This window comes from Aptenodytes patagonicus, chromosome 3 (assembly GCF_965638725.1).
Source record: "Aptenodytes patagonicus chromosome 3, bAptPat1.pri.cur, whole genome shotgun sequence".
Taxonomy (NCBI): domain Eukaryota; kingdom Metazoa; phylum Chordata; class Aves; order Sphenisciformes; family Spheniscidae; genus Aptenodytes; species Aptenodytes patagonicus.
In genome coordinates, this window is record NC_134951.1 from 84,403,989 (window position 1) to 84,426,180 (window position 22,192).

At 34.7% G+C, this 22,192-nt stretch overlaps 1 protein-coding gene across 3 annotated transcripts in view; it reads left to right on the top strand.

The window, feature by feature from the left end:
• TTC13 (tetratricopeptide repeat domain 13) overlaps positions 1-22,192 on the top strand; it is a 43,066-nt gene that overhangs the window by 14,867 nt on the left and 6,007 nt on the right. For 2 of the 3 annotated variants that reach the window (XM_076334069.1, XM_076334070.1), the window contains 14 exons: positions 867-983; positions 1,822-1,932; positions 4,375-4,457; positions 6,907-7,048; positions 8,400-8,574; positions 8,996-9,152; positions 10,266-10,396; positions 10,740-10,872; positions 11,380-11,472; positions 15,693-15,776; positions 17,278-17,362; positions 19,670-19,779; positions 21,182-21,317; positions 22,033-22,112. In XM_076334069.1, coding sequence (XP_076190184.1) covers positions 867-983; positions 1,822-1,932; positions 4,375-4,457; positions 6,907-7,048; positions 8,400-8,574; positions 8,996-9,152; positions 10,266-10,396; positions 10,740-10,872; positions 11,380-11,472; positions 15,693-15,776; positions 17,278-17,362; positions 19,670-19,779; positions 21,182-21,317; positions 22,033-22,112 — 1,637 coding nt within the window. The remainder of the gene's footprint in view (positions 1-866; positions 984-1,821; positions 1,933-4,374; positions 4,458-6,906; positions 7,049-8,399; positions 8,575-8,995; positions 9,153-10,265; positions 10,397-10,739; positions 10,873-11,379; positions 11,473-15,692; positions 15,777-17,277; positions 17,363-19,669; positions 19,780-21,181; positions 21,318-22,032; positions 22,113-22,192) is intronic. The other variant, XM_076334071.1, reaches the window with a different exon arrangement.

Sequence of the window (22,192 nt, forward strand, 5' to 3'; positions counted from 1 at the left end):
GTGTTTAGTTTTTGACATACTATATAGCAAGATCATGTGTGTTTTGTTTTTTTAATATAATGAATCAAAATATCACTTGAACCTTACTGTTTGCACTTAGTGTCACCTTAGTAAATTTATTGTTAGGACTAGTTGGTAAAATGCCAAACTTGTAAAGAATGAGTTTTTAATCAAATGTTTTGGGTTTATATTCGTGCATATAAGTTAAATATTATTCAGAGACACAGATATTTTTCATTTTGAAAATCATGTTTTGTTTTGCCAATTAAATTACAGAAAATGGATTTCAAGAAGCAGCTTTGTAGACAAATCAAAACCATAAATATTTATTAAAGTCAGCATACTGTATAGTGATAACTGCCATAATATGAAATTGTAATTCACAATTTTCATGTCTTTAATGATTTGTTAATAAATCTGTTAATAATCTTGATCTAAAAATGTGAAAGGCATTCAAATAATTGGAAACGGACCATTTTCTGTTGGGGGGAATATTTTGTCAAAATAGAAAGGTTTGTAAGAGTACTTTAATTACATTTTCAGTTGAATGTGTTGAAATAACTTGAAAATAGAGTATTTTGCTTTGGCTGACTTGTTTTTATTTGGAATACTAGGTTTCTGCAAATATTGCTGGTGATGTTCATGTACACTGATTTTTTTCTTTTGAGAAAAATGCTTTCAGATTTTCCTTTTGATACGGGTTTAAAAGCAATAAGTACTGAAATTTATAGTAGAACTTCCAGCTTGTTCTAGCAAATACAGTTACTCTGTTACAGCTGAACATGAAAAAGAATAATCTTCATATTTCTAAAACAAATCTATTCAGCCTGTTTGCTCTAAACTATGTTTTTGGTTTATATTCTTAGATATTGTCCCCACTAGGACGAATCAGTGAAGCATTATCTGATCTCACCAAAGCTATTCAGCTACAACCATCAGCACGGCTCTACAGGCACAGAGGTACCCTTTACTTCATATCTGAGGTTAGTGGATTTTGGGGATTCTGTTTGGTTTTGGTTGTGTGGATGTTGTTGATTATTTTGTTATTGTTGTTTGTGCCAGTTGTTACTTTTGTTCAAGAGCTTCTTTCCTATTTAACTTTAAAAGCAAAATAACAACAAAAGCCCTGATTTTCCTGTAGTTGACTTTCTGACAGTTCAGAGGTATTCAAGTATTTCATCTGCATATCTATTTAATGCAGAGAATCAGAGGGCAAGTACCTTGCATGCACATCTCAGATTGTTGTGTTTGTTTGAGGAGTAGGATATGGGTAAAGAATTTGACTTGATTTATAACCTACAGCTGCATTTAAGTAGTACTGTTAAATGCCAGTCTAGAAAGGAAAACAGTTACGGCCAAGGCAGTAACTGCCTCTATACTTAAAAACCAAAACAAAATCCACACCACACAACAAACAAACAAAAAACCCCTACAAAAATGCTAACATCCTATTTTGCTATGTAATCTGTGTGAGTTGTTCTTACGCTTTGATGTAAAACAAGTAACTTTATCTTCAAAGGTTGTGTGAATACTAAATAGCTGATTTCCCACTTTATTCTTCTGATTTCATTCTGTTTCCAGCTATTTTTCCACTTACTTTACTACATCTTAAATAGCACTTGCTGTAGAAGTTGGAAGTGTATTGTGCATTCCTTATTCTTTGATATTTTGACTGGCAGTTGACAATCGTTGCTGCTTAGCCCTGAGAGCGACTTCATATATTGAACAAAATTCTGTAGTTTACTTTATGAAAATAAAAGTATGTATTCCTCTTTATTTGTGTGATGTTTCCTCTGTCGTCTAAAATCTACTTTATCACAGGATTATGCAACAGCCTATGAAGATTTTCAGCACTCATTGGAACTGAACAAAAATCAGCCTATAGCTATGCTTTATAAAGGCCTAACCTTTTTTCACAGAGGACTTTTGAAGGTAAAGCTGTGTTAAATAATAGTTCATGTAGAACAATACCCTTTATTTGAAGTTACTTCTATAAAATAGTAGAAATATCATAAGATGTTGATATACATCTTTTCTCTCACATAAGGAAGACTTTTTAAGGCAAAAGAGTGCAAGCAAAATGAAAAGGTGCCATTGCTGACTGTAATACTTCATGGTATGACATGTAAATACTGCTGGTCTTGCTGGGTCTTGGTAAATCAGTGATAACTGACGTGTTTATGGAGTGCTTTAAAAGATATTGAAAGGTATTTGGCACCTCTGCTAATATCTGTATGGTTATACTCAAAATTTCTTTCCATGAAATGGAGACTCCCTAGGTTTTATGAAGGGGAAAGGGATGAAGAGGAAAATAATTTTAAATTCTTCCTCGAATGAGCTAGAAGGTAATCAGGGAAACGGCTGATGGAGAGCCCTGCATCTGTACATGTGTATTTCAGTTAATGTTGATTCTGAAATGCTTGTATCTAAATTGAGGGAACATAGTTGCTCCCTCAGATTCTAAAATCAGCAGGGAAGTAAGTTCTTCCCATGCTTTTTTTAATGTTTCACCATTTTCTGACTCAAAACTTCTCTATGTTTTAGGTGTAGTAATATTGCACCTGTTTCTTGCTTGTAAAGTATTTAGAGATACTGCTGCAGTTTTTCTGAGGAGAGAGTAATTAGACAAGTTGTCTGAAAACCTCAGTTTGAAAAGTGAGGATGCAACTGTGCAATTCCTAAATTCCAACAGAGTGGAAGCTTTTTTCTAACCTCTGCTAAAAGCTTGGGATTCATTAAGGGTTGTATGAAGAGATCCTGACAGAACCTGGAGACGACCCAGGACTCCTAAGTTTCAGCCCAGTATCTTTCATAGGCAATCACTGCACGTTCTTTTGGTTTGGTGTTTTTTTTTCTTTTTTTAGCAAACAGGCTACTTCCCCATTTTCTTAGTACCCAAGCTGGTATTTTTTTCCACATTCTCAGTGTATGCTGTGAGAACTTCAGGCTGTCATTGAACTTACTGTCTGTATCTTATTGCAGTCAAATGAGTTACTTGCAAATAATAGTCTGATTGAATTTCTGACTTTTGGTGTAGGCAGCAGAGAGCCCAGAAGGTGATGGTGGAAATATAACTGACAAGGATAAATGTCTCAATTTGCAAAATAGAAGCAATGTTTTCTTCTTTCTGATATGCAGATCAACACATTTCTGCACCACCACCTCTTTCCCCCCAGTTTCTTTTCTCAAAAGAAGTGTCTTCACTCTTAATATTCAACTTCTGAGAGATTGTGACTGAGCGGCTTTTCATCCCCAGGTATACCTTAGCTTCCAGTCAGGTTCAGACTGCCTCTTAAAGGAAGGCTATACAGGTCATCTGTTAGGTTTTAGTAGGCTTGCTGAAAACGGACGTTTGGGATGAGGGTGGCAGAGTGTTCGTTTTTGAGTGAAAAGAGATTGTTGCTTTTGGATCACTGCTTTTGGGAATAATCTTCTTGGATTTAAAACTTATCTAGAGGACATGAGCCTATGAGTAATGGTAGGTGATTATCTCATATTTTTGTTCAATAGATATTTTTGTGATGTTCTAGTGCTCAGAATATATTTGATAGCTTTTCTGAATAAAAAACTCTAAATTGACTGAAGATAGTAATGATTCTTTCCTTACAGCATTTAATTTCTTGCACTATAGACTTCACGATACTTTGCAGGCATTCCTTCGTAATATAAAGTAGTTGATTATTCCATCTTTAATTCTAAGTCTCAGTACTGCATTTGCCAATTTATATAGCCAGTCCAGTTTAAAAATCTGAGTTCTTAATCAAATCCTTTGAAGAGGAAGATTTGTTTGAACGTATGCATGTAATTATTTTTAGCTATTTTATTTTTATTACATTGTTCCTCACAGTAGCAGTAGATGCTATTGTGTGAAGGTGACCACTTACTCTGTAATCCCTCAAGAGAGTGTTTGCTAACTGTGCAACTAACACAGAACACAATAAAACAATGAAAGGCAGAGTACAGATTTGAAGGAGTCTTTTGGACTGCAAAAATTAAGAGGTGTATTATGAATGAAGAAGAAAGACTGTAAGGAGAGACTGCTTTGCCTTAGGGACCAGACTAAGCTTTGAAAGCAAATTCTGAAGGGATTTAATCTCTGAATTTTATTAAAATGCTAAAAGAATCACTCATTCCCATAGCATATTAGACAAAGGAATTCCAGCTAATTCTGTCATTACTGTAAAGAATGTTGCAATATTTCATTTGTTATATGATGATGATTACTCTATAGATTTTGTAATAAATTCATGCCTTGTTTGGTCCTTCCAAAGGTTTTAACGAATAACTCTAAATCCATGGCTAGTAACTACTGAGGATGCTAAAATTAAACGAATGCAGTAAGTGACAAATTTTTCTGTTGGTGTCTTTCTGTAGGAAGCCATTGAATCGTTCAAAGAAGCTCTGAAGCAGAAAGCAGACTTCATAGATGCATATAAAAGTCTGGGACAAGCCTACAGGTAATTGCATTCAGAAATAGTTTTAAAGTCAGTTTTCTATCTGATTGTGTTCTTTAAAACGCACTCTAAGTTTTAGACATTTGTTATTGTGCTACTTAAATTTATGAAAAACTCATTGCATAGTGCGTATCATTTTATAGAACTGCTAAATCCTATATCAATTAATCTCTCACCAAAGAGATTTACAGTTCTGAGAATTTAGCTAATTTCCTGTTTCGGTTATTTTTAATATAGACATGTCGTTTCTTATCTATTAATCAAATAATTTTAAAAAAAAGCAATCTATTTAGTAAGGTAACTAGTCACTTTTTTCTTTTTTTTTAATTTACATTGAAGATAAAATAATTTAATTTATAGTTGAATAAAATATATTACTTTAAAGGTGGTCTGCAGATAATTACTAAGGAGAAAAGTACATATAGCTTATATATGACAAGACAAGAACGTAACATAGCAACTGAATATCTCTGCCCATTGTAGTTCTTTTTCCACCTGCTGTGTCTTGTCAGCTTTTTATTTCCTGTTTTACATTTTTATTTTTGGAAAGCACTGATCTACAGCATAGATGATGCTGCAACATAAATGGCTTTTGTGTAGCAGAGGTTAAGTTGGGTAGGGTTGGTGTGCAAGCATTACATGATCATGTGCTCTTTTTCTTCAGGCTTTATGCTTCCTTCAGCATACAGAACATGCAATAGTCACTGAAGGCAGTGTCAACTAAATATTTTTTTTTTTGTTATTTTTTTGCTTTGTGGACTTGTGCCTTATTTACCACAGTATCTAAATTCTGAACTCAATGTAGAATCTCTAATTTCCTCACGTGTTTTTCTGTGGTACTTGTTATTGTGGTGTGTAAGTACTTTCAAGGTGCTAAATAATAGTCAGTAATTTAGCCTGGAAGATGGGCAGTTGCCTTCTTACGTTTCCAATAAATGCTTTAACTCTTTTGTATTTGGATGTGGGACTGCCTCTCTAGTTGATCAGCTGTTCTACGCTGGACCCAAGAAACCTTAATCTGAAGAAGCTTTATTCTGAAGGAGAGAAGAAAGCAAGCCTTAACAATGCAGTGCAAAATGAAACATTTTGTTTTACAAAGGACAAGTCACTTAACCAGAGTATTCCTAATCAGCTTAAATTTGTTGCTTTTATTCCTTCTCACTGTCCCCTGCCTCCAAAAGTTCTCTGATCCTCAGGAAATAATAGGGGAAGGAATGTAAAGAAATCTACCTTTTTTTTTTTTTTAAGGACTTAATGTACAAAACACAAGTACTGTTGACTCTTTAGAAGAGCTCTCAGTTAGAGAAGGCCAGAAGCTGAATAGAATATTGTTTAATAACCAAGGGCACTGTAACTAGTGACCAACTAGTCACTAAGTCTGAATTATTTTCCCATGAACACTCAGGTCTTAAAACAGGCAGAAATAATAACCTCATTTCTCCAGGGCACTGTTAACTTCAGCTGTCAAATTCTTCTCTCTTTCTAAAATCTTGTATTTTAAGTTCACACTTGCTTTCTTCTGCATCAAATAAGTTTCAAATACAATGCTTAAAAATACTTTTTAAAGAATTATTTTTATAGTGGAAGTAGACAATTCTGAGTCTGATTTGTCCTTCTGTACAACATGAGTTATAGCATTTTACCTATTAATTCCTGCTTCAAATCTAGTGACTTCAGTGTTTGTGCATTTATTTGGAACTGAAGAGCTGTGATTAATCATTGTTCTGTCTAAAAATTCTTTTTGGCAAATTTATTTAAAACTAGTAAATCTTGTTTGTTTTTTCTAGCGTTGCTCTTGTTAGGATTAATTTCATCTAATATAATTTGATGTGGAAAGAATTTCATGATCTTAATTTTTCTTCAGTTTTTTTAAGTTTAAGTTGTGTACTATTTAGATTTTAATTTTTTTCATGATAGTTTCTTTGTGGCTATTTTTACTAAAAGCTGCCCTGCACATGGAGTAATTCCAGGCAATACGTTTTTAGTTAGTTTCGGGTTTCAAACACTGTATGCTTTCTTCTTATTCAGCATTTAAGTAGTTAGTATATTTTTAAAAACGTGTTTATATTTAGAAGTTAAAAAGACCTGTCATAGAGAGTGTTTTCCAAGAATGCTTTTTGTGGAAGTTTTGTTTCTTTTAGTTTCTGAAGAAATACCATAGGTGTGTGTGTGTTATGGTTTATGTCCGCTGAGGACTGTGAAGATATGTGGTCTGGTGGGGTTTTATTTTGGAGTACGCATTTCTGGGAGTGAAAAACTGGGCAGCTGTTCTGTTATTACCATTGAAGAACAGTTGCAGTATTACTGCTTTTGTTAAAGAAATTTTCCAGTAGTACTGTTTTCCTCTTTAATATCATCCCCTTTGGATGCGTTAAAACAACTTTTAACAAGTAATTTTGTTGTCACTGTTGCCTTCTATATTCTTCACTTTCCACTTTATGGAATCGACTAGAGAACTTGGCAACTTTGACGCTGCTACAGAGAGCTTCCAGAAGGCTTTGCTGCTAAATCAAAATCATGTTCAGACGTTACAGCTCAAAGGAATGATGCTTTATCATCATGGTAGCTTAGATGAAGCACTAAAGAATTTTAAGGTAAGTAGGCCCTAAGTAAATACAAAATTAAAATGTTTTAACAAGGACTAGTATTCAACAAGTGCAATAAAATGGACAAACGTCGATGTTTTTAATTCTGAATGTGTATGTGCGTTTGAACTAAAATTATTTTTTTGTGAAGTCTGTCTTAAAAGATGTCTAAAACCTTACAGTTTTTAATTAAAAATGGAATTTTGCTAAAACTAAGATACTTCCTCTAACTGTTATGAATTTCTAAAACCAAGCTCTGGTTGAAATGTTTTATCTTTTTTTTTTTTTTTAAACTGGTAATTGTGTTCTTGCTAATATTTTAGTTTGGGTTGAAACCTAAAGGTTTTTTTCATATCTGGTGGAAGAAGGAATGTAGTCGTCTTTGTAATTTTAAGCTTAAAATAAGCATACAAAGTTACAATATTTATCTAATTTTTCTCAGGTATTTTCTTTGTTTTGAAAAACTCAGAATATGTTGCGATTCATTGAGCTTGTAAAAATGTGTGTGTTTCCATAGGTAAACAAAATCTTGCCTCTCTCCATTGGCATTAAACAGCCTCATTTTGTAGACAGAACTATAAAGGCATATGTTAATCATAGGTCCGTATCCTTAAAACAGGGAATGAAATAAGATGTGGAAACGATTACATCCCTTTCTGAATCAGTGTGTGCTTATCCCAAGGAGAACTCTTTATGTGCATTATTACATATTCACCTTCTGTAACACAATTTATAGATACTGGTGTAATTGAAAAGATATTTCAACTTTTAAGATGGAAATGCTCTTCTGAAGACATGAAATTGCAAGAAGAATCAGAGCATTAATTTTTGAATGACAAATATGAATTTGCTATGTGTTTAACATACAGTAAATAGTTGACCTAACATAATGATGTACTAATGCATGAACTAGCGAAGATATGGATGGAAGAAATGGCATGATATATATGTTGAACTAGCCAAAAATTACTTGTTGCTAATATTGTCAGGAGTATGTTTTGCCTAATTTCATTCAGCTAACGTTGAAACTTCTGTAGAGATAATGTCATTAGAGCAAACATGATCTATTTTCATAACAATTTAAAGTGTGATCAAAAGCATATTTGCACTGGCAGTTCCTTCTTTTTTCCTGGTTTGGTTTTTTTTTTCCCCCCCTTTAATGAAGCTGAAAATATTTTTTTTTTCTTACATTTGCTAGCAATTTAAGTGCTCAGCATCATTTGAAAGAAAATTGTGATGGAAGTGGATCTTAATAATCAGTAAATTTTTTCATGCAGTCTTCTGACCAAACAGGTTAGTTATTTGAAGATACTCATTCTCTCTCTTGACTTAGGGGTGCTTTGTTCCTTTAATGTTCTAGAGATGTCTACAGCTAGAACCATACAATGAAGTATGCCAGTACATGAAAGGTCTCAGCCATGTTGCAATGGGACAGTTTTATGAAGGCATAAAAGCTCAGACTAAAGTTATGTTAAATGATCCACTACCGGGTCAGAAGGCCAGCCCAGAATATCTGAAAGTGAAATACCTCCGAGGTAAGTTGGAATTGTTTTTCTTTTTTTTTAATTTTCTTAAATCCTTCAAGAGCCCTAAAAGTGTAGGGCTGCTAGTTACAGCCATTTTAAAGAAACCATCGTACATTTTCATAAGCACTGTTGAGTATGTCTGTTTAAAAAAATGTATGCTGATTCTTACTTGTTCATACAGTTAAAAACTAGGACCACAGATGAAATATACATTTCTGTATAATGGTAGAGAGTGTCGTGATACTTAGTTGAAATAGACTTATTTCTGTCTTGGAAATTAGCTAATAGCAAAATTAAATTATCTAAGAGTAATGACTTATTAAAGTCATGTTGGATAACTGACAAACATATAATCTGGTTTTTGGTTTTATGTAATTACCTAAGTAGGCTGATTATGCAAACAGTATTTAATTTTATTTCTTTCCTCCAGAGTATTCTAGATACTTGCATGCACATTTGGATACCCCTCTTACAGAGTATAATATTGATATAGATCTTCCTGGAAATTTCAAGGACCACTGGGCCAAAAACCTTCCTTTTCTTATAGAAAATTATGAAGAACAGCCAGGGTTACAGCCACATATAAAGTGAGTAATTTTTTTTTTTTATACCTACTCCAAATGTTGGGGTGTTTTTCAGTTTGACTTTTTAAAGTGCTATTCTGAGGCATTATAACAGCATAAATGTTTAATACTATATGAAAGTGGAACTCCACTGAGTCTGTAAATCCTTTTCAAAATCATAGGGATGGGAATTGGTTTAGCTCATAAAAGAGGAAGAATGAAACTTAGGATGATTTTCTTCACTTCTGTCTTCACATAATCAATAATATTCACATAATGTTGTTTCATATTCTATGGCCTTACTGAATAACTATTCTATCTCTTTTTTTCTTGCAATTAATGTTAAGGAGTTGATAAGTTTGAGATGCTTGGTGTAGCATTATGTAGCACCCTTATTACAGTTTCTTGTTGTGTGTTAAGTTTCTATTTTGTTATAGGTGTAATTTCCTAGATACTTAATAGGTTTTTAATGGCAGCTGGGTTTCACTGGGAAAAAATATTCTATGGAGTAATTTAGATAAACCAGTATTTTAGGAGGGGGTGATTTCAGTCAACAAAGCAGGGGATTTATTAGAATAAGCTTCAAAAATATGTAGCTAAAGGAAAGATAGCAATTTCTCCTGCTGTAAACTAGTTTCTCACTTTATCTATGTGAAAAATTGCTGAGTTAAAAATTCATGGCTTTTGTGTATATGGAATAGAATCCACCTTTTTAGCATAAGAAGCTTTTACAGAATTATGGGAGAAGTTACGGAATAAGGCTTCTGGTTTCTATACATATTCTTTTACTTAGTGTTAAAGTTCCTCAGGGTGAGCGTAACATTGAAAGATAATGTATTATCTGTGAACTTTCTTTAGTATCACTTACTATGAGCAAGTCTGAAGGTGAAATACTGGTTGTGACAGTAATAAGATCTGCCATTGAATTCAGTAAGACCAGGATTTCATTTGAGATATTGAGTGTAACTGCCATGTACTGTGTATGCTCAGTGGGATGGGAGGAGGAATAAGTGTTCTTTATACTGCTTTTAAGTATTTCTCACACAAATGGTATTGATTATCAAACAAATCTGTTTTACAACTTTGAGGACTTTTGTTGCCAAGTTATGTCTGATACATGTTTTTCTCCTCTGTAAGAGATGTGTTATTTCAGAATTTTGAAAGCTATAAGCCTGATGTGCAAGAACTCATATGTGTAGCTGATCATCTGGGTTCCATGATGCAGTATGAGACACCAGGATTTCTTCCAAATAAAAGAATACATAGAGGTATACTGAAAATGCTCTGTAAATTTGAGTGGGGAAAAAAATCAATGTGGTGATAATTTAATGCTATACCTTTGCTATCTAGAAATTAGTTTTATGCTCTGTTCCTTTCAAATCAGATAAAAAGTTTAAAATGAAACTAATCATTATGTCAGCAGTTTCTTGACCTAATTGGGGACTGGAAATCATGGTCTCCCAGATTTTATTGATGTTGGCAATTCTTTTCCTGTAAATACATCACTTTCCTGCTTCAATTTTCCGATCTGTACAAAAATGAGTGTTTGGCTCTAATTGGTTTTCTGTTTCTGTCATTGTTTGTCCCTCTGTCCTCTTCCCCCACCCCCAGCAATGGGGTTGGCCACTCTAGAAGTAATGCAAGCTGTGCAGCGGACTTGGGCAAACTCAAAAGTTCGAATGAATGGGAAAACCAGACTGATGCAGTGGAGAGATATGTTTGATATTGCTGTGAAGTGGCGAAGGTAATGTAAAAGAAGAGAGAGAACAAGCCTTATGTTGGTTGTAATAATGATGCATGCTTCAGTTAACCACAGGGCTGAAGTCGTGGAGGAGAAAATGAACGCTCGCTACCACTCTGTAACTGGAAAGTGTTCTGGTAGAAGAGAAGGATGGTTTAGGTACAAGGAGTGCACTTCTGGAAATACTCCATTTTTCTTCTTTCTTGAACAGAGGGAAAGAGTTGGGAATAGCATTTTCTGGTTGAGGCAAAGCTGTGAAAGAACATAGGATACATTGCAGCATAGGCTAACAAAAACTAACAGTTTCAAATTCCAGCAACATAAAATGCTTATGAGTTTGTTTTTTTTTCTTATGAAAATCATACATGCATTTCAATAAAAAGTTCTTTTTTTTGTGATCTCTGAATTCTAGATTTTGCCTAAAATCATTCTGTGTGTGAGCAAAGCTCAATTAAAAATATTACATGGAGTGAAACATGTGCCAATATTCATGTCCTTTTGTCTTTGTAGGATAGCTGACCCTGACCAGCCTGTGCTTTGGTTGGACCAAATGCCTGCCCGAAGCCTTAGCAGAGGTTTCAATAATCACATTAACTTAATCAGGTATGAGAGTTTTACCAAACAGCCTTCCCCCACACACTAAGGGCTTGTACCAAAACTTGGGGGCTGTTCATGAAACAGCGTATTACAGTGTTGAATGTATACATGCTTATTGTTTTGCTTTAATATTTATTTTATATTTTCTAATGGAACATTTAGGTTTTGTGCACCTCAAATTTTCCCTCATGACATTTGCTCTTTTTCCTGAATTTCAATTGTACAACTGGGAGTTATAGCAAGATCTAACTAGGATCCAGAAAACACATATTTTTATGTGCTGTTTTTAATTCCCAAATTACCTTAAATGTAAAAATTAGTCACAATTGTAATTTTTGCAAATGCTGCTTCTCAAAGATAGTGGCAGCAGTAATGAAACAGTGCTGTTCTATTAGCTTTAATACCAATTTACAACAGAGAGGAAAAACATAGTTCTTTTAGTTGTTTCAGAGCAGGCCAAAGTAAAGCAAAAATGACAAAATAAGTAACCTGTGAAAGGTAACAGTTGCACTTTCAAACAGAGGTAAAATTTAAAAGATTCAACCGCTGTTGTACGTTCCATCTTCTCCCATGCTGCAAGACTCAGTATTGTAGTCATGACAGTGCTACCTCCCATGAAGTGGTAGAAGTGTGAGAGATTCAATGTGGCAACATCACTGTCAATCACAGGAGCAGAGTGTGTTTGTGTAAGTAAATATGTAGCCAGGTTTCATCTTATTTCCCCCCCCTCCCAGGAAGTATTGAATCTTTGATCTGTCATTCTCCTTTTATCTCTCTCTCTCTCTTTTTGAAAAGCTGTGTGGAAAAAGGAGGATAAGGGAAGCAAAGCCTTCTCAAGAATTGTTTCAGGCAGAGAAAAACAGTGATATTCTAATGTTCACATACAGAAGCTAATGAGAATTTGTCCACGCTCTTCCTTCCGCTCCAGGGAATGGACCCTGGCAGCCTCCACTTTACTTTAGGGAGTGGTTACAATGTAGTGTTAAACGCCAATGCAGATCAGTAGTTGCCCTGCAGGATGTGCGGCTTCTTGAACAGTCTTATGCTCAGGCTTCTGTCTTCCCTCAAGCCAAGCGTTACGTTTGGGCTCCAAGCTCTGTCCATCTTTGCTGTTGCTGCATTTCTCTTTTCTCACACGTACGATGCAGCAGAAACCACAACCATCTGTATTTTGAGACAAGGATGTGTTCCATACTTCATCTGTTTCTTCCTGTTTTTACTTTAAATGGGAGAGTAAAAGCTTAATTTCTAGGTGATCTGTGCTGGCAGAAGGGCATTCATGTAACAGCACTTGATTACCATGCTGAAAATAACACTGGACATTTAATCTGGGGAAATGTGTCCCTGTACAGGATCTCTGTGTCAGCAACTCTGTTTTTCACTGGCCAAAGTACTTGTTTCCTCTCATCAGAGAATGCTAGCAAAACTCATGATTTACTGTTCCAGCTGTTTTGGTGATTTCATAGAAATCTGAAATAAGCTTCATGAACATTCAGAATGGTAGGCCCACAGTGAATCTAATTCTAACCTTTTGGTTTTGGCTCAGCCTTGACTTTTGGAGATCTCATCAGCATTTTGGTCGTGCTTTTTTGATAGCTAAGTAGTGGTTCTCTGAAAACTATTGATTTGGCACTTTTTTGGAAGGAACAATAGATTTGAAGCAGCCTAAATACCACCGCCTTAGGAGTTGATCACACTTTAGTACTGGATGGTGATTGCATCCTTTTTGATTCTGGAAACCTGTACTTGTTTAATCATTCTGCATCCCAAGTAATAGCTGCTTTCACTGGTCAGTTTTCCGTAGTGATTTGTTTCTGCTTTTGGATTCCCTCCTGATGATTTCACAAGAGGTGAGGGATAAAAGGAATTAATATATTAAATGGTAATAGGTTTTTAAAATTTATTTCATTTTACTTTTGAAGCATGTTCTAGTCCATTATGATTTCTAAATGACAGTTTACTCTTAATGGATTATACAGATCTGTATAATCTCCTCCTTGCATTACTCAACTGTAAAATGGCTGCTGACTGAAGATATTGATAGGCTACAGAGCTAATACCTTTTTGTTGATAATTGAGATCACTTTATGGTCTCTTGACTGTTTTTCAGGAAGACATACATTGCTTTATATTTGGCTTATGGTTTGAAAGTTATTCTCATAACTGTATGACTAAGGCTGAATTCTTTCTATAGCACGGCTACCTGAAAACCAGGTGTAACAGTAGGTTATTTAGGCTGACAAATGGCAGCCTTCATGGTTATTAAATATACAAAGTTATAAGCTGTTCAGTCAAATGAGAAGTGTAACAATACTAAAAGAACACCCAACTGCTATTCATAACAGATCTAGTCATGATGAGCTCAAGCTGTCTCTAGGTTTTGTTTGGTCTAAATTGTACACAGGTAATTTCTGTGTGCAAAAATATTTGGATTAGCTATCTGTTAACATAATCTTTTTCTTTACTCAGAATTCCTTGCATTTAAAGTCCATTATTGTTCAGTGATTCCTGTCAAATGAGTCTTGGCATGGAGGCACTAGCATTCAGTGACTGCTGAATTAAAGATTCTTTTCCAGAGTGGCAAAATGTTTGGAGAGTGTCAGAAAACAAAAACTCTTTTTGTTTGTTTTGAGTCAATTTGGGGACCTTTTGTTAAAGATGTATATGAAACATCTTGCACATCACAATGTTTGATAGGCTTCCAGATCTTAACATTCTCAAGTTGCAAGTATATCAGCTGTCACTACTTCTTCATGGGTCTGCAGACAAGTGTGACTTTGGCTTATCTCCTTTCTGGCTTAAATGATTAAAGCTGCCAAATTTCCTTTAAAGTAGAGAAAATGTTTTTGAAAGCTTAAGTTATTTTCATAGGCAAAACAAGGATTTGGGATTAGCTAAACATTAATCATATACTCAATATTTTTATTAAAAAAAATGAAGACACTCTCTGGAACACTGCTACTTTTGAATTCTTGGTGGTAGTGTTTATTAAACAAGGAGAAAGACTGGGAATAAACACACATCACTTCTGACCACCCACCAAAAGTCTTTTCTTGGTACTACTGCTTCCTGATGGCCTTATCGAATGATAGGTCTGGTTTGGATGTATTTTCCAAGATGCCACTGAAGGAAAATCCAGTTCATTATACTGACACGCTTCTGCCTGTTGTACAGATATTTTTTTTTAATACAGATGGAAAATGATGGGACGTACAACAAGGGCAAATTATGTATATAGATTTGACTTCATCCTTCCGCTTTCCCTACCTCCCTTTCCTATGTGCAGATATGTATGTGTTCTAATTCTGTTCAGTTTTTAAAGACTGATTCTGCCATTATTCTGAGACTAGGCCTACTAAAGTGTGAGACTGTCGAGGGAGACATTAGACAGGGACTTAAGCTGCCAAAAATCACTTAAAGTGGAAAAAAAGCTAGGTGTACACACCTTCCTGTGATTGACAGTGGTTTTGCTTCCTCAGAAAGCAATAACGTTTGCTTTATAAAATCTTGTTTTGTAGACTGGGAGAAGAGGAAGGACTCCTACAAATGCAATAATGGTATGTAATTTTTCCTCTCAGAGTGGTTATAATCCTAGCAGGTTTCTACTAAGTTTTTAATGTATATTTTTTCCTTAGTAGTCCAAGGGAAAAAAAACACCTTTTTGATGTTTTTGTTTAACAGTTACTACTTGTAACTGTTAGGAGTCAAAGCAAAATTACTTCAATATAGAGGGATGTAGGTGAATAAAGAAAAATGTATGTGGACTGTCAGAGCAGGTCAGCATATATATTGGCAAATGCGTAAACTGGAGAGTGTTGGTTCTCTAAGTAAATCAATGTGCAGATTGAGAATTCTCTTCTAGTTCTGCAATATCTATGAGTATAAATAACTGTTTAAGATTATATCCTTGTACAAATTGATAATTATATAGATAAGATTTACTGGACATGGGCACACTGGAAATGGGGAAATATGCATGAAATGTTGTTTTTCAGAGAACAGCAACACTAATGATATATGAGCCTTTGCCAGTTCTCTGTGGAATCTATATTCAAAATGGGGGATGGGCAATTCACCACTTCAGAAACCTCTAGTTCATTCCTTTAATTTACAAAGCATCTATGGATAAAATTCTGTCAAATATTAATGAGTAATATTTGTGTCTTAGCCCTGGAATGTTGGGTTGAAAAACAAGACTTTAAAAAAACTTTTTCTTTTCTTTGTAGGGGACAGGTCATTAACATGCGGTACCTGGAATATTTTGAGAAAATTCTTCATTTTATCAAAGATAGGATCCTTGTTTATCATGGGTAAATTAATGATTTTATTTTATTTTTTTTTCCCCTGCTTCACTGCCCTGGTAATACTGATTTGAAATTTACATATAATAGTCATTTCAGAAAGTCTGAGGGATATTTTCTTAATTTTACTAAGTTCTAGTTTTCTTAGTGTCTGTAATTCTTATTTCCTATTGGAAATGCAGAATCCTATTCATTGCCACATAAAGAAACTTAAACTAATAGGAAAAAACATTGTGAATTACAGTATACCTAGAAACTAATAACAGTGTTGAATTTGTACCTACATTTTTGGCATGAGTGGGTCTCAATTCTTTCTAAAAATATGAATTATTAAAGAAGTTGGGTTTCCTCCTGGTAGAATAGAATACAGTTTCTCTGAATATTGAGATTAATGTATTAAATAGTAGGAGTGAGGAAAAAGAGAAAAGAAGATACGGAAGGTAGCTTTAATTGACACTGGTGTTTGACAAGTAGCTTTAAAGGAGCAGAGAATCTTTACCACCTGTTATGTAGACGGGTTGGTAGACTTTGTCCTGGAACAGAAGACAGTTGTAGAATCTTGAATGAAAGAATGTGACTAAAGGTAATCTGAAAATTGATGTTGGCATCTATTTCAAACTTTGATCATTTTTTTATAAGTAAAATGTCTTCCCCACCTGTGGCTCATTTGTGGCAACAGTGTTCTGATAATGTTAAAAATTAAGAAACTCTTTTAGCTTTAAGCCCTCTATTTTTTCTTTGGCCTGGTAACTTTTATTAAATATTGATTTCTGTTTTTCAATCTCACTATGCTACTTAAATATCAAAAAATGAAAGTGCAGAAAATCCTTATAACAGTTGAAAACATTTAAGTTTTAGAAAATTTATCATAGTTGCTGAAGATGCGTAAGTTCTGTAGTAACTGGGCAGTCTATCCTCTATTGGGAGAAAGTTTATTCAGAGTGAGCCAGCAGCATTTGACCTTAAACCAGAGCAATTTGTGCTGTGATTTTTTTTTTTTAATAATTCTGTTCTTAAAATCTGAGTGTACGGTAATTAATACATATTAGAGCACTAGTTCAATAGGTTTCTTCGTGGTCCACCTGTGCCTGCATCTGTAGTATTTACATACCTTTGAGGCTACACAGATGCGTATATTTTGAGAAGGATATTTCTACCATTAACTCTATTCTTCCATCTTTCCTCATCAACAGCTCCCTGCCCGCACACACTCATGCAAACACTGTTTAATGCTTTAGAGTGGCCAACAGCAAATGAGTAAGATAAACCTGAAGTTTGAAGCTGAGGTTTGAAGCTGAAAAAAATAAGCTGAGCTGATATAGGAGGAAATTACTTTTTGAAGAATAGGAGAGCATGTAGCCAAGTATGAAGGACCTAATTTTCAGAAAAGAAATAATTAAATAACTTCCAATAACTTATTCCACTATGGCTAATTATGTTAAAGCTAGATGGATTTCCAGAAATGCTACATGTGTTCAACCATTGCGATTCCATATTTAATTTTTTCCAGTGCTAATAATCCAAAAGGACTATTAGAGGTTCGAGAAGCTTTGGAAAAGGTACATAAAGTAGAAGATCTTCTTCCCATAATGAAGGTAAATTAAAGAAAAACTTCAAAATGTGATAAAAATAATAAAATGTATTCTGGGAGATATGCAGTTCCTCAGAATATAACCATCGTGTATAATATTAAAATGAATAACTGGAAACACTAACTCAGGTTATTTCAAATCTGCATATGTAGGGTATGACCTTCCCTTTGATATATGCAGACGTGTGATGTATATTTGAAAGGCTTGGCCTAACTGTGAATTGGTAGAGAAATGATGGGAAAACAGAACGTTTGAAGCCAGCCTTATCAACCGGAAGGGTTTGTGGTCAGATCCACCATAATGGGCTCACAGAATGCCTGTACAGTATGAAGGAAAAAATTGAAGATGTGTGTCTGAAATATTAGGAACATGGAAGCTCTTTTTACCTTAGGTTCATTGGTGCAGGTCAGTACGTGGTGGGGCTGGCAGGGGGAAACAGGGGAATAGTTGCCCTTAGTGACTGATAGCTAATCTGAAATGAAATCTTGGTTTATGTTCTTGTGCTTTGGAAGACTGTCAGAAAAGGGGCAGGGAAACCTGCAGGTTTTTCCTCTTGCTGGTGGTGGTCTTTGTAGAAGGGCTTTGGATATATGATGTGCAAAATGGTTTATACTCTTATCTCAAGTAATAAGGCTTGAGCTGGGTTTAAGTAAAAGGTCTTCCCCCTCTCCCCTCACTCCCCCAAATTAATCTAGGATGAGCAGTGCGTAAGTATTTGGGTTTGTTACACTGTTACAAAGTATTTCTTTTTAAAAGATTAGACAGGGTTTTATCTAGAATAGAATAAAATTTGGGAAGAAACAGTCATTCTAAATAGAGGCAAACTCATTGCTTTCTTATCGGGTGCGTCCACATTGCAATTTCATATCTAAGCAAAGCTGACGGATTGCCATAGAACAGAGCTCTCTGAAGATATATTGCTGTTACTACTGATAGACTGTCTGGGTTTGGATTTGTTCACAGTAGTAGTGCTCACTCACTTGTGCACTACAGTTATCTTTACAGAAGCTACGTGGCTCAAGCACTAAATTTTTCTATGGGTTTTTTTAATACATATTACTAATATAAGTGTGTTCAAAGAACATACCATAATTTTGGAAGTCCTTTTTATACTACTGTCTTGTTCTTGGCCTTGAAAGATGAAGCCAAGTGGATACTAACTGAACCTAAACAAAAACTTGTGATGAAGAGGTAGTAGATGTTGGGGTGGATAGACAATTAAGTGTTCCCTACTGATACACAAATGTGCAAATAAAGCCCTGTAGAACATCTAATGTGGCTACTGTTGAATTGTAGGCCAGAAAAAATGCTATTGCTGGAATTAAAAATACAGGTTACTCCAAGAGGATGATGAAAATATATAAACATAGTGGACTATACATGACGTATTTCAAAATAAATGTCTCAACTGGCAGCAAATATTCTTCCTAGTTTTCATAACCTGTACATTTTGCTCTGGTTTGAACCTCCTGTATCCCATTCCAAATTGTATTGAAGTGGAATGCTGTTTCTCATTAGAGGCTTTTAGATTTGTTTCTTTAAAATAAATGCAGGTTCCCTTTAAACAAAACATCCTGGATCACAAGTTCTATCTTAAAATAAGTAATTGCCTGAGTAATTCATTCAACACTGTTGCACAGTAGTCATTAATAGTGCCTGTATAAAATGAATGTCTGCTAATATTGATGTCGGGTAGCTGGGGAATGTTGTGTGTCAAAAGCTGGGCTTTTGGCTTTACTTAAATACAGTCTTGCCTGGTTTATACAACTCTTTGGCTACAGTATTACACTTAGATAACGTAGCTTTGTAAAATTCTTAAACTGTGATAAAGACTTTTCCTTCTGATGAGGATAAACGTTAATTGAAGCTGGATCAGTTAAGAAATTGTTGCTGTGAGCTGTATTCTGGAATCCACGCTTAGACTAATGCAGCTTAGTGTAAACATAGAACAGGCTCTCAAATTCCTGCTTTTGCACTTACATTGTTACGCCAAAAGGTTACTATCAACATGCAACTTACGGAGAAATCTGTACAACTCAAGCTGCTTTGTACAGTTGCTTTTCATAAACAGTGCTGCTTTTTATTTGCTATATAGTTACAAAGTTGAATGCCAATATGCCTTGTTCAATATTTATGATTTCCATTCAGTAGGAAATAAAGGATAAATGAAATAATGTAGTTGACAAACTCTCTCCTGTTCCCTCAGTTTGTCCATTTTCATTTCTGCTCCATGTATTTCAGGTGTTTCAAAACAATAGCTAGGCAGTCTGTCTCTGTTCACTAATAGTACTTTTTTTTTTCTTTTGGAAGCAGTTTAACAGTAAAACAAGAGATGGGTTTACTGTGAACACTAAAGTCCCCAGCCTCAAGGATCAAGGGAAAGAATATGATGGATTCACAATTACAATAACAGGAGATAAGTATGTTTGCTATTTTCAGGGGTTCAGGTACATTAGGTAATGATGAAGTATTAGCAATTAATCTTCTCAAATGCCATTTCTACTTGCATAAAGTGGGTTTTGTTTTTCACTAGTGGCATTTTTGTAAATACCTAAAAAATTTGTTCATTTGAGGACTTCTGATTCCTGTTGTCTTCCCTAACAAAGAGGGAATATGGATAACATTGATGGAGTAGGCCCATTTGAGATGATTCTCTAACATATAGCACAAAAGTGAAGAAACACCTTGTTATTCATCTTGGACTATAAAATGCCTAAAGGGGAAAAATCTCAAAAATCTCAGTCTTTATCCATGTCAAAATGCATTACTATCTGTGAGACCTTGTCTGTTACGGTGACTGAAAAGTCCTGAATGGAATGGAAATTTCTATGATCTAAGAATGGAAGAGATTCTCTTCTGTTTGGATTTTTGGCCTTTTTTATCTTTATTGTTGAGATGTTTGCAGACCTTCTATCTGCAAATGCCAATTTACATAGTACCTGAATGTGTGAGGATACAATCGGGAGGCTTTGGGTCACTCTTTGGGTGAGATAGTAAATTTCTCACTTTATGGATACTGGCTCCTTGTCTTCCTGAAGAATGAGCATTAATCTGAAGCTCAGAAGCTCTGTCCTACTACTAACTAAATACTTTGGCTTATGGGACTTAAAATTCTATGCATTGGAATCTTTCCCAAAACTTGTATGCTTCCAATGAGTAGCATGGAAGCCAAGCTTCTCTTCTAAAGTGTTAACATCTCTCTTGGGTTTTAATTTTACATTCTAAATCATATGCCTGTATACAGTGAAATGGCATTAAATATATGGCCTCACTGTTTTGGGGAAAATATTTTTATGTCAGTAAACCAGTCTAACTTTGTTCTGCACAAACTTTGTTCTGTATCAGTCAGTCTGTTTTGATCCATATTTTGTAACTATGCTTTTATACAAAAGCAATTCAATTTTGGTAGTTTAAAAGTCAACAAAACTACACTTTACATTCTATAAAAAAATCTCAAGCCCATGAAGGTATTTTAAAATTTTCATATTTCTTCTTTTTAACCTACACTTTAAGTTGAAACACTAATGCTTGTCAGGTATTCTTCAATGCAAATACTTCATCTGTGATTAGACAGCAGTCTTTATGTATTCTTTCAGACAAACTTACAATGTGACAAAATTTTTTTAATTCAGTGATTTTTTTTTTTTAAACTAAAAGGGGGGCAATGTACATAATCTCCTGCTTAAGGAAGAATGATAGGAAAAAGGTTATGATGTGGTATTTAACTGTAGTACATTTGTAACTTACCCTGGATATTAGATTATGCGTCAAGTTCTGTTCAAAAAGTTTCTTACTTCCTTTTTTGTTTCATCTACTTGATAGAGTGGGGAACATATTATTTTCAGTAGAAACTCAGACAACAGAAGAGAGAACACAGCTGTATCATGCAGAAATAGATGCACTATATAAGGATCTAACAGCTAAAGGAAAAATTCTAATTCTGTCTGCAGAGCTGGGGGTAAGGCTGTTTTAATGGAAATGATTAATTCCTTGATAAAATTCTATTATGTTTTTATACCTTCTGTTTAACAGTCACTGTTCTAATAATTTTTGACAGAGATCTTAAGTAATACAATCGACTGCTTGCTTAAACCCAATTATGACAAATACCATAAGAAGTTGCTATAATTCTATCTGTTACTTTAAAATTTGCTATGCTTTGCTGCAGTAATAGAGACAGTCCAGACAAGGTCTCAATATCACAGGGTGTTCCTTCTCCCCCTGCCCCCCGCCCCGCTCCTTATTTTCTTTATTTTTCTCATGGGTCTGTGTTCACTGTTTCATCATCTTTATAAGCACTGCTTAGGATTTGACTCATGGTGGCCACATATAAGATGAGAAGTAACAAATTCATGAGAAGCACTAGAATTGTGTTTATCTTGATTTGTAGTGCAGTGAGAATCTGACTACATTTGAGCTTGTGCTTTCCATTTCTCATCCTTTAACACAGTGTAGATGAACTGTTTCACATAAATTTTAAAGATATAACAAAATAATTTGCTCAAACACCCGTTAATCAGACTTCAACTTCTCAGCTTGACATTTTTCACATTTTAAATGGTTCTTTAAAAAAAAAATCACAGTACTGTAGGACTTTCCAATGTGTGTTCCTTTATATGGTATTACCTGGCTATTAAATTATCTTTAATTCACTTTTTTTTCCTCTTGCTTAGGAAGTAGATGCTGTTTGCAACTTGATCCTGTCATTAGTTTATTACTTCTATAATTTAATGCCACTTTCAAGAGGATCTAGGTTAGTGATTGTCTTTATCATGTCTGTTATCTTGGATGCACGCCGTAAAATGTCCATGTGTTGCAGTATCTTAATATATT